The following is a 13506-nucleotide window of genomic DNA, read 5'->3' on the forward strand; positions in this document are numbered from 1 at the left end:
GTCCCCAGCAAAAAGAGGACTACTTCCCCCCCCCCCCACTACATCCAGAAGTAACACGATGACATAATGTATGTATGGTGAGTATGATTTCCATACACTTTCTGTAATAAGACATCTAAAAGAAAATATCTTATGACTGTAAATCGGGGTCTGTTTTCTAATTTGTATCAGTTTAGGGGTCCTTGACAGTTTCAGAACCACTGAAGGTTCAGCCCATCTACCTTGTTTGTATCCAGATGATTGGTGCATAATTGAGTACAGATGAAATAAACAGAAGATGCTGCGGACTGAACCACCCTCTCCACTGTGTTCAGCCTGCCAAGTGTCCCTCGTATACAGTGTGACACAGATATTTAACTGTCCAAACTACTTTATTGATATATTGAAAGAACACACAAGACATTCACATTGTAAGTCCCATCAACAGGTCTGTCATTGCAGACAACACAAATCTCTAAAGTCTACATGTTGCATTGAAATGCTGAAATTCCATACTATAAAAGATCACAAATGCAATAAAAAAAAATATCCGGAGCAGTCAGAGAAAATTATGCTTTTTTTATATTATATTGTTGCTTTTTTATTATATTGTAGTTTCCCGTTCATATATGAAAGGCTGAACTCTTGGATGATATTCTCGACATTGACAGTCATACATGATATTGGAGCCTGTCAAATTTTAATGTTGATTTCGTTCATTTCTTCAATTAAATGCAATGTTGAGCCTTTAATGACTAACCACAGTTCAGATGAGATTGGGCACTTTTTCTCCCTCACAGACTCCTGACAATCACCTTAGCTCACTTACATTTTCGAGAAATTTTAAAAACCTACATTGTCGAGGTCCATTGCAGCATTTCAATACTTTTGAAACAAGTTGAAAAAGCATATTGATGACAAAATATTTGAACATAATTTGCAGTTGGTTTGTGAAAACGGCTCATCCCAGTGTTGGTGTATTTCTGAATGTTTACATGGTCTACTTAGTCTTCTTCAGACATGCATTTAAACACTGATCTGATGCTGCTGTGTACTCATGGGGCATTCCTTTAAAACTGGGAAATGGGAATGTGACAGTTCAAAGGTCATGAGCTCGAACGGTGACATCACCGGCGCTCGTATTTTCTCTCCCCAACTCGTACGACCCTCAGCAGCCCCGACCTTAAAAAAAAAATCCAAGATGGCTGCTCCGCACATCAACAGTAGTTAAAAATCGTAGTAAATACTGTTTATTAGCACTTGTGTCTTGTTTGTGTCTCATTAAATCAGCGGTACACACAGCACTGTCTAACTTCTATCTGTGTGGACATGTTGCTGCAGTGTTTGTATGCGCAAAATGCCTTGTTATCAACTGTTATTGCCAACGATGGCTAGCCTGGCTAGCGACCGGATCTGACTCGTTTAAACGGATGTGACGAAATTCAACAGTGAACTTCCCAGCTCCCAGTTTTCTGCAAATGGAACGTCTAACAAAACAGTTGTGACGTCATTCAACCACCACATCCCGGTTTGTCTGCGATAAAGGAACGGGCCATAAACATTGCCCTGGGAAGAGGATTTGGGGAGGTCAAGTTGACCAGCCAACCGGCGGTCTAGACCGTCACCGTGCCCTGAAGAACGACGATCCCTCATTTCCAACACTGAAACACACACCAATATTTTGATTTCACACCAGTCTTGTCACGATGAGCAGCTTCAATACGGCTGCAAAAAAAAGACTGAAGTAAATTCCATTTCGACATCACCACTGGATTGCGTCAACATACAGATTGCAATAGTTTAAAAGATGAGGGCCGGAATAGTTGAAAGAGAAGAGTCAGCCTCACTCTCGCTCTCGACGGTAGACCGCAGCAGCCAAAGAGTCAAAAACAGCTGAAAATGTTCCGACAGCTTTAAAAGAAGTCCACCGCGTTCCTGGTCCACCTAAACCGGTTGTCAAAACTGGTGCCAGAAACCAAATAATGGAACTTATGGAACTATTTCACTCCACAACGGACAGACGGAAAAACCAAGCTACATCCAAAGCCCGGTCCAGCTCAATGTGGTAACCCAGAGCAAAGCGTCTCTGTTGTTGCGTGATGATACAGCTTGATGATTTTGGATCCTTTTGCCATGGTATCATAGTAGGCTACTATTGAATGATTATAGGCATCAAAGTCTAAATTCTGGTACGCCGACAAGACAAAATACAGACGCACGACTGTGAGAAGCTTCAGAAGGCACTGTGGACCTGAATGTGAGAAGCTTCAGAAGGCACTGTGTGTGGACCCACTGGGAAATGGCATTGGCAAGATAGAAAGCAGCTAGCAGTCTTCTCTGTTGGCTCAGGTATGGGGGGGGCAAATCCGTCATGGTCGTCTTCATCTTCACAGCATCCTCTTCCTCCTCCTCACTCGCCCTTTTCTTTCCTCTTGGCCGTGAAGGGCACTTTGCTGGCGACCTTCGACCCCACCGCGGACACGCCCCCGGCCACGGCCGACACGCCCCCCTTCACCAGCCCCACCCCCACAGAGGGCACGGTGGTGACGGCGGACTTGGTGATCTCCAGCCCCTTGCCGCCCACCCAGACCACCCCGCCCACCGCCGCGCCCACCACCCCCTTGGTGACGCTGAAGAGCCCGCCGGTCACGCGCCACATCATGCTGGGGGCGGCCACAGGGGGGTGCTCCTTGCCAGGTTCTGAAAACACACAAATGACAGACTTTAGGGGGGGCAGGTCGATATTATGGACTAGACCAGAGTGAGGAGGTGGGGGGGCCTTCTTACCAATAGACGATCTTTGGCGCAAATGATGACGTGGTTACAGCATGCGCACATTAACGTTTTCATAGAACATCAATGTTGTACAGGTAGGAAAAACTGACTGGAGGGGGGGGGGCTTTAAGCCACTATAGAGACACTGCATGTAATAGGCCACGCCCATCACGGGGGAAGAGCCCAGTTCATTTCCACACACCAGCGTCATTTTCCTTGAATTAAACATAGCTAAAAGCTGTTGTGTGGTGGGCTGCGCAGAAAACAAATGTAAAAAATCGCCAGTTAAAGTTTTTTTGTACTCCTGAGCAAAACAAGGAAGCCATTGAGAATTGGCGAGAAGAAAAATGTGGATCTAGCTGTCAAGGAAGTAAGTTGGAGTGTTCATCTTCCGTATATACGATATTTTGGTGCAACACGCAACCATGCACGTGACATAGGAGAACGCCAGGATTGGACAGGAGTTTGTGTTTTCCCCCGTCTTGGGCGTGGTTTCTGAATGATGACGCGTTACGCAGTGTCTCTATGCTACCCCCTGCTGGACAACTCACTTCATTCCCCTAATTACATGTACTGTTGAAAGTTAATTTGAAAATATCCATATTGCTGCCTTTGCAATCTACATAATCACCTCTTAATACTGTAATATCAATATGAACGAATTCAATATATTACTAAGGTTTGCATTGCTGTTGAAGCCGTGGTGTTTTTCACTAATTGTTGCAATTTATGGACAACGGCTTTTACTTAAAAAGAGGGGGGGGGAATCTTATAAAGGGATAGTTCTGATTTCTTTAACTCGAGTCATATTTGCTACTTACCAACGATGATGTTAATTGGTAGATTCCTTCCTCAGCATAACCCATGCTGTTTCCTCATACTCGCGTCAGATAGTTAGCCACAAACCAATAAAAGGTTCACGCTCCTGTCTGTGCAAGCTGAGGCTCACCGACATGTACTGTGTGTGTACTGTGTGTGCACTGTGTGTGTGTGTGTGTGTGTGCACTGTCACTGTGGAGGACATTTCAGTCAGGTTGCACAGACAGGAGCGTCACCCCGTTGACCTTGTATTAGTTTGTGGGCAGCTGGGTAGCTATCTGGAGCTAGTATGAGAAACGGCATATGTTATATATAATATTTTCCGAACCTATATCAGTCAATGCAACCGTGCATACCAATGGCGAAGTTTCGCTGAGCGTTATTGCGGTGTTTATTTTTTCGAACTGTGGTCGATTTTTCAGAAATTCGCTTCCGACGTGTACACATCTGTGGCTGTGATTGACAGGTGGGTCAAAACTCGCATCGCAATTTCGTGCCGTATATTCGCATCGCTCTTGATGTGTAAGGACCTTAAGACCATACAGAAGTGTTTCATTGATTTTTGTAAACCACTTTCAGTGTTTCCCCTACCATTCTACAGGCCTGGCGGGCCCACCAGGCCCGTAGAAAAACTGCATTTGTAAAAAAAAAAAAAAAAAAATTCTGCTCTCCCCAAAATTTCAATAAACCTTTATGGCATATTATTACAATACAACAATAGTGGTGTTGACAGTGTTGACAGTAATAGAAGATGCCAAATCATTCAAAACAATAAGCATTTTGCTTTTAAGAGCATCGTGCCAGCGTGCAGCATTGTTCCAAAACGTGTCAACATGTGTCATTGCCTGGGAAACGCACATCCCATAATACAACTGTTCGCATGGCATCCCATAATAGTATGATGATACTTGGGGGGCCATTGCGAACATAGATGCAAACAGGTTAGCTAAAACTTCAGCGTCGCCAGCGAGGGCCCCCACCGTTGCGGTCGGGGGACGTTTCGAAATCCCTCCAGGCCTGAACATGTTTCTAGGGGAAACACTGGGTCACTTTGGGTTACATAGTTGTATGAAATGTGCCAAATGAAATGAAATGTTAGATTCAAGTTAGATGTGTAGCTGACCGAAGCAGAGTTCATGCTACTATCACACTGGGCACAAGATGCCACTAGAGGCAGCTGCACGTGCAATTTATTATGGCGCAAACACACTGGAAGCGACGCGGAAGCGCAGGCAGTTTCATTTCCGCGTCCTTGTTAACGGATTAGATCGGTCACACCGGCCGCGGCGCGGGCAGCTAGCGGGGCTGCAGCGAGTTTCCACGTCTGGTCTAGTTTTTGTGCGCGTCGCGTCGCCAGCGATCGTGTGCATGATGCCAGGCAGGAAGTCAGTACAAGCTGTGACCGGCACGGCGTAATCGCAATGTAAATTTGAAACAAGACAAGCGGTCAAGTTGAAAACCTCACTGCCCTTTCAACTTTAAACAACGTCGCTTATGTTTAGGCAAGTAAATCAACTTGGTTAAGGTTAGGGTTAGTTTGGGTTAGGCTTAAACAACAAAAATGTCTGACTGGGACTTGAACGCGGCCGTGGAAGGCAAGTGTTTACGCCCTCCATCCACCCTGACCACAACACTTTTAAGGCAACCATCTATACGGCTTCTGTGTGTCTTGATGTTCACCGCGAGACTGTTGTCTCTGCCGAGCCAAAGCATTTTATGGTAATTGCGGTAGCAGCGTGGCGTTTTTGCGGTAAGATCAGCTTCAGTTTGTGCAAACAGAATAGTTCGCTAGTAAACAACTACATAGCAACCGTTAGCCAGTTGTTTAGCCAAGTGTTTGTGGAGGCCTCCGCAGAATTTCATTTTTTGAGAGGAGCGCGGAGCTCGATGCAGACTCTGCAGACCCTCCGCAGACTCCCTGCAGACCCTCCGCAGACCCCCTGCAGAGCTTCTGCGTATCAGTGGATTGCACAAACGTACAATGCTGTCATTTTATTCTGGAGAACAGGCTGCTCTAGTCTGTACATGGTTATCATTTATGCTTCCCCCCCAATTTTTTTATCCCATTTTTATCCCCCATTAGTGCTAATTTAATTGATTTATCCTGGTTGCTGCTCCACCCTCTGCCGATCTGGGGAGAGCCGAAACTGGCTCCATGCTTCCTCCGAGACATGGGCAGTTAGCCAGCGCTCACAGCGTCCCAGGTGAGAATCGAACCCAGGACCTTCGAGCTGTGAGGCGACAGCTCTACCACTGAGCCACCATGCCCCCGGTTATAATCTATGCTTACGGCCGTTTGACATTTTATTCTGGAGAGCAGGCGGCTCGGAGTCTGTACCCGGTTATAATTTATGCTTAAGGCCGTTTGACATTTTATTCTGGAGAGCAGGCTGCTCTGAGTCTGTACATGGTTATAATTTATGCTTAAGGCCGTTTGACATTTTATTCTGGAGAGCAGGCGGCTCTGAGGCTGTACACAGTTATCATTTATGCTTAAGGCCGTTTGACATTTTATTCTGAAGAGCAGGCGGCTCTAGTCTGTACACAGTTATCATTTATGCTTAAGGCCGTTTGACATTTTATTCTGAAGAGCAGGCGGCTCTAGTCTGTACATGGTTATTATGCTGAAGGCCGTGTGTCTAAGCAGCACAGACGTATTGTAACGTGCTTGTAGAATGGCTTCTGTAGCAGAAGAAATGTCTACAAGGACACAGGCAGAAAAGGGTACAAAATGTCTGTGGACAGAAATAGCAGCCAAGAGCAACTCTTGCACAAACAAGCATATTCCCTTGACAAACCCCGCACTTTCCCAAATAGCATCGGGCGGCCAATGAGTGTGGATTGCACCACGGTCCCTAACCAATTAGTGTGGATTGCGCCACGGTCCCTACAGGTTTTTGCTGCATTATTTCACCCAGAGCCCAGGGAGCGTGTCGCCGGCTTACCCTCTGCAGAGTGGCCGTCTGTGGGTTCAGCTTCAGCTTCAGGTTCGTCCGTTGCCAGCGTGGTCCCGGGCTGCTGGGGCTCAGCGATAACGCTGTTCACATTCTGAAAGAGAAAAACAAGTTTCACAATTTTGTATTTTTTAATTAAGTCTTTGAACTCCGACAATCAAGAGATGTGGAGGGTAAACAACTAAATCCATTTCATTGTAATGTGTGTGTGTGTGTGTGTGTGTGTGTGTATATATATATAATGTATATAAATATATATATGATTTCTTTCCCCCATAACACTGCATTTTTATATAACTTCCACCCGTTTGATACTAACTTAACGGTACTGTGATGTAGCCTGTTATAACCTAGCGTCCTAGCCCCATAACATGACGCTGCTTTACTGTACTCCGAGATATTCTCATACAGCAGTCATCGTCACACAGCGTTTGAATCCTCAATAGGTGGAAAACGCTGTCAAAAAAGCTCTCCTACCCGTATCCGATCTCCGATTGTAGATCCGAAGATATGATCGTCCGCCTAGTGAAGCCAGTAATTTAGCCGGTGCTGTTAAAATGATACTGCTTACGTGAAACAACCGTTTAGAAGCAGTCTTTGCACAGCCTGTGCCGTATTGAGGACAGGAGAAGTGCCGACAGGAACCTTGGGAGTTTGAGTATTTCATGACATGTTTTGCTTCCCAGGTGCGCTGGATTTGCGTTGATCACTGACAGCCGCCGTCTCCGTGTGACTGCATGTGTTGTTTGCTCGCCATGTGCAAGCGGTGCACCATGTTAGTAAGATCAAACACACCCTGCTGTAAATTCAGCGCAGGCTGTGCAAAGACTGGCTTCACTAGGCGGACGATCCTATATCTTCGGATCTGCAATCGGAGGTCGGATGGTAAATGGACTGCATTTACCGGTATATAGCGCTTTTATCCAAAGCGCTTTACAATGTGCCTACATTCACCCATTCACCCACCGAAGGCGGCCAGCTGCCACGCAGGGTGCTGGCACAGCCATCGGGAGCAATCTGGGGTTCAGTGTCTTGCCCAAGGACACTTTGACATGCGGACTGGAGGAGCCGGGGATCGAACCACCAACCTTTCGATTAGTGGACGACCCGCTCTACCTCCTGAGCCACAGCCGCTCCTACCCGCTCGGATACGGGTAGGAGAGCTTTTTTAACCGCGTTTTCCACCCATTGAGGATTTGAACGCTGTGTGACGATGACTGCTGTACGAGAATATCTCGGAGTACAGTAAAGCAGCGTCACGTTGTGGGGCTAGTTATAGCCTAGCCCAGTGATTCTCAACCTGGGGTTCTGGGGACCACTATGGGTCCTTGAGGGCGTCCCCACCAAATTAATTGCGAAACTTCACCATTATTTCATTTACAACAAGTTAAGTTACACAATTATTAGAATAGAAAATGTATTAGAACGATTTTTTTTTTATCATAATGTCCATTCATTATATGTCAATAGTACAGAATTAGTACAGAATTCATATCTAACAATACAAATATTCTCAGATTTGGTGGGAGCAAATCTCATCAATTGGGGATCAGTGGCCTTATGTGGACTAAATTAGGGTCCTCCTTGATACGAAAAGGTTTGAGAATCATAGCCAGCCTGGTCTAAATGACGTTGTATCTTCAGCCTACGACGAGGTGGAAAACTGGGTTTAGCTGGTTTAAGCCTTCATTTCTGCAGGCCAAACGACTGCCAGTGCCACGTCGAGTAGTATGATTTGGGGGGAAGAAATACAACTACTAACTGCTCAACTAGGTTACATGACCAGCCAGAGCCGCTTGGTAGATTAGCTAATTAATAGATAACATCAGGACAGTTTGTACCTACTCGTTTCTAAACCATGCTTCTGAAAAGGGTTTCATAAAAGGTTTCAAAAATAACGGCTGGAACCAAGTTTGAGAAGGACATGAAGTTGTTCTCTCAGCGTATGTTCAGTGTCAACTCATTTTACAGAAATATATTATGTCCCCAACATTAAACCATGATATTGGATTGGACTATGATGTTGCTATAATGACTAATAAAACAGGAGTGTTGCAGAGTTTTGGCACAGATACACAACTTACATAGCACGTAGGCCTAGTTAAAACGTTAAACCCCAATCCCGTTACTCTGATGTGGTTTGTTTGTAACGTTACGGATATGTGAGTCTGTGCGCTTACCTTCACCATTGTTCCCAGTGCTTCTCCTATACGCACCTGGCACAAAATTAACTGCTGCGCAGCTTCAGTCTCGCACTAAAACGCGTTCACTCCAAAACACTGTTAAATTAGGCTATTTTCTCCACGCCGAGACGTTTGCTTCCTGACGTTGATGCTTTACATCGGCGTAAACTGCTCGTTTCCAAACTTTTCCCTATATAAAGTATAGGCACTGGCAGTTGCAACAGCTTTTACCCTGTTGGTTCTGCCGACGTGGCGCCTTCACTACTGATACACCACGGTCAAGGTAGACGCAACGACACGTCGCACTTCCGGTCACAACCTTCAAAATAAATCATGGCGAGCGTGTTTCAATTGTTTTTAAAGTTATATTGCAAAGTAGAGAAGTGAATACTAGGTGTAAAACGATGAATCGATGAATCGATTCATATTCCTATGTATCGTATCGCTCGAAATGAGTCAATATTGTATTGTAACCACAAGCTTATCGTGTAGGCTACCATTGTTCAAATGGGGGTCATCCCTATGTTCCCCGGGTCCTATGTTCCCCGGGTCCTATGTTCCCCACTTTTCCCAAATAGGGTCCTATGTTCCCCGCTATGGTCCCTGGGAGAGGTTAGGTTTTGGGTTAGGGTCTGGGGGAGGTTAGGTTTAGGCGTGGGGGGTGGGAGAGGTTAGGTTTTGGGTTAGGGTCTGGGGGAGGTTAGGTTTAGGGTTAGTGAAAAACGGGGAATATAGAACCCGGGGAACATAGAACCCGGGGAACATAGACATGATCCCGTTCAAATGTATCGCTAATAGTAGTGTAGGCTCTGAATCACTTAAAGCAACGTATCCACTTGGCTAAGAGCTAGTTCTCTGTCTTTCTTCAGAGTTTTATTGGCCAAGTAAGTTTGTACATAGGTACTTCTTTTTCATTTATTATTAAGTTTATTTGTCAGGGACCATGTGCAAAAATAACATTGATCTCAGAGAGAAAAAATGCTTTGCACCAGATTATAGCAAATTACTAATTTCATTCCAGGCAAGGCCTCTATTTTTGGCACACAAAAAAGTTACTGTATCGATTTCAAGTAATTTAATTGTATCGTATCAGATCGTGCTAAATGAGCCAATATCATCCTTGTATAGTATCGCGTATAATATAGCACGTATTGTGATTGTATCGATGTTAAAATGTATCGTTACCCCCCTAGTGAATAACGTAGCTATTTGATGAGGAATCAGCTAGAGTAAATAACCACTGCTGCCAGCAGAGCAGTCAGTGAGTCTGCTGGTGATACATGAGGTGTAGCAGTAGCATAGCCTACATATTAGGCAACAGGCTCAGACACAGGAAAGGAAAGAAAAAAAAACATACATCAACTTTGCAACATGGCGCTATCAGCCGCATAAGGTGCTTATATGTGCTTATATATATATAAAAAAAAGTGCATGGGGTCCCGCGCAAAGGGTCCATGAGATACCAGCTGGGCGAGCCAACCGTCACCCCTAACCTCAGTTACTGGTCATAATCTTAACCTCGTTGAAGTAGGCCAGAAACGGGTCCCAGATAGTTGAGAACCTCCCAAGCGTGTTGGTTCTCAGGGACCTGAGTTTCTCCATCTGTACAACAGAGATCATGTCCATCAGCCACACCTGAAAAGAAGGTGAAGAGGAGGACTTCCATTCCTTCAGAATGAGTCTTTTGGCGACTGTTGTCCCCAATGTCAGAGATTGTTGCACAGCTGTAGGGAAGTTCAGTGAGGACTTCGAGCAGCCGAAGATGGCGAGTTCTGCCTCCGGTTGTAGGGTTATTTTGTAGGCTTTAGAATACCAGTCAAATATTTTGGCCCAGACTCCTATTAGTGAAGGGCAGAACCAGAAGGCATGAGATAGCGTGCCCTCTGACACCTGTCACACAGTGGTGAGATAGAAGGGGAGATCCTGTGCAGTTTATGCTTGGAGTAGTGAAGACGGTGAACGACTTTAAACTGGATCAGCTGGTGTCTGCTATTCACTGAGCAAAGTTGTACCACAGACAGACTCCTTTCCCATATAATGTCAGATACATCAATACCAAGTTCCCCCTGCCATGCTTCTCTAATCCTCTCAGTAGAGGCCGTGCAGCAGTTGCCAAACAGACATACAAGGCTACAAATTATTGTTCCGACTTAGCTATTCCACAAGTAGCTACTCACAAAATGTTCTTTCTCCAGGAAATCATATGTGCCAAAATAACATATCATCATCTTAGTAATAAATGCCTGGAGTTTACTTTTTTTTTTTTTATTGTAACAATTCCAGTTTTGCGGGTTTTATGCTTTTATTCTGAAGACAAAGTTGCCTATTATCCGGTCTTCTTGTGTCTAGTGCGTGAACTTGAAACCACTCCAGTTCCGGATATTGCGTCACACTATAAATACAGTCCGTTTTCAGGCATCCTAGATTAGGCTACAGCGAAATCCACGCCTCCTTCACAAATGATATATGTCTGATATAATCTGTAGAGAGACACGTGGTAGCCTAGAGTAGAGACGAATATAGATTAACACAGATTCACAGACTACTTGTGTGTAGAGTAGGCTATGTGCTGGTGGTGGTGGTGGTGGTGATAGGGTTGTTACTTGGTCAGGTGCTGAGATTTCTGACTTTCAAAACTCACTTTCCATTAGCCTGGGTTGGAGTCCTTGAAGTGAGCACTTTAGTTAAATAGTCATCTGAAGTAGGCATACCTAATAGTGCAAAGGATGAAAGCCTAGTTGCAGTAGTGCAAAGGAGTAGCCTAAATGAAATGTAGCTGTCACTTTTCTGTGCCTGTGAAATGATCTGCTGGACAACAAATTTCAATATGAAGCTGATAGGCAACTGCTTGTTTTTCTTATGTATTTGTTGATCACACCATTTCAAATTAATTTGGTGTACAGTTATTTCAAAATGTAATTTCATACAACTGTTGATGTTGATTTGCTGATATGGCATCCCCCAATCTGCTAATGGCTGGGCCAAACTTTGCACCGTTTTTTTCTCCCGTGCGAAATGTTTCCAGTTGAATGATATGTTCCTCCTTGCATGCGATACATGCAATATCATTTCCTTTTCAACTTCCTGTTTGCTACATTTTGATAATGAGCAAATGAACATGCCCTGCAGCTAGGTCTTTGCTGCCACCAGGTGATGATGTCCCCTTCTAGACTAGAGCCTATATAGAGTAGAACAGGTGGTGACTGTCTGTACACCACGTTCATCTGTGTCAGCTAGCATCTAGACCAGTCTGTACACCACGTTCATCTGTGTCAGCTAGCACTCCAGGGCTTTTCAACGTGGGAGGCCAGCCTCTCCAGGGGGGCCCCAACCCGTTTCAGGGAAAGGCTCAGTGAATGGAAGTGAAACAATATGACGTTACGTTATTACATTAGTTATCAAAAGGAGACACACACATACATGTGTGATTTCGTTAAAGAGATAGTTCAGAGAAACAGTCGTTTTTTACTACCAGTAATATTTTACTGTTTTTCCTACTTTCCCAGAGTCAGAAACAAATACATGCCTTCAGACAGACCTTTTCTATGTATTTGGTGTAGTCTGATGTATGTCAACAGCACTATGAGGCTAAAACCAAGATCAATATGAGGGGGGGGGGGGGTGCTTGGTCTGAGGGGAGGCCCACAGTATCAGACTTTGAAAACCCCTGCTCTACACTGATCTTGCTTAACATGCGTGTGTGTGTGTGTGTGTGTGTGTGTGTGTGTGTGTGCGTGTGTGTGTGTGTGTGTGTGTGCGTGTGTGTGTGTGTCTTTGTGAGTTAAGCCCTTTTCAGACATGCAGCTTGTCCCTGAAATGTTAAAAAGCATGGGGTCATCATGTGTGAATGGGAGCAGGGATCGATATCCAGGGAAATCTGTACCGCCGATTTCCCACCTCAGACCTATAGTATTTCAGGGCAAAAGCTACCACGGCTGTTTTGTGAATGGAAGCAGTAACATTGCAGGTAAGGGCATGTAAAGGATTATGTCCAACTGACGAATGATAACTTTCACGTTGATGCGAGCAAACCAATCACAAGACTCCACTGATAACGTATTTGAATCTACGACTTGGTTTACGGTTGCCTTGTCTCGCGGGTGATTTGAGTTCTTTCGTCAGCGCCAGCAGCTCCTGCATTAGGCTATTACTGGCTTTCCTGCGGAAGCTAAGCAGGTCTGGCTGTGGTTATCCTTGGATGGTAGGTAGACCATGGTGCTGGAAGTGGTGATGGAGGACCAGTAGAAGGTGCTCTTCCGATCTGGTCTCATGAATAATATCCCCATCCCCGATGCCCCAGGGCAGAGACAGGGACTCCTGTCTCCTGTCCTGTGAGTGAGATGAGATGTTTAAAACCGAGGTCCTGACTCTCGGCGGTCATTAACCCATTGATACCTGATGCAGCATTTGCGTGTATATCCCTCATTTGTGTGTGTATCCCTTTAAGACCGTGAACCGCGTAACGCGGTTCACGGTCTTAAAGGGATACACACACAAATGCTGCATCAGGTATCAATGGGTTAAAGCAGTGGTTCTCAAAGTGGGGTCCGGGGACCCCCAGGGGCCCTTGAGGGGGTCCCCAGCAATATCTTATTCCCCAGAATAACATATTTTCACTATACAGTGACAGTGAGTAATTTCCATGTAACACAACTGAGAACCATTGGGTTTGGTGCTGGCTGAGGTCCCCCCCCCCCTCCCCTGCCCTCAGAGCGTCTGTGTGTTTGAACACGCCCACAGCACACAGCACTCCGCCCCCTTTGCTTTCTTTTTCCATTAAACTGCGTGAACTTCTC

General features: G+C 45.2%; 1 protein-coding gene across 1 annotated transcript; it reads right to left on the bottom strand.

Moving 5' to 3' along the window:
- Positions 1–358: 358 nt before the first annotated feature.
- Positions 359–8954, bottom strand: LOC310799207 (transmembrane protein 263). The gene is made up of 3 exons (XM_083661772.1): positions 8708–8954; positions 6519–6621; positions 359–2679 (listed from the first exon to the last, which is right to left on the bottom strand). The coding sequence occupies exons 1-3, from the start codon at positions 8714–8716 to the stop codon at positions 2390–2392; spliced, it is 402 nt and encodes a 133-aa protein (XP_083517898.1). The 5' UTR covers positions 8717–8954; the 3' UTR covers positions 359–2389.
- Between the last annotated feature and the right edge of the window lie 4552 nt (positions 8955–13506).

This window comes from Poromitra crassiceps (assembly GCF_964638095.1).
Source record: "Poromitra crassiceps genome assembly, chromosome: 27".
In the NCBI taxonomy this organism is placed as follows: Eukaryota; Metazoa; Chordata; class Actinopteri; order Beryciformes; family Melamphaidae; genus Poromitra; species Poromitra crassiceps.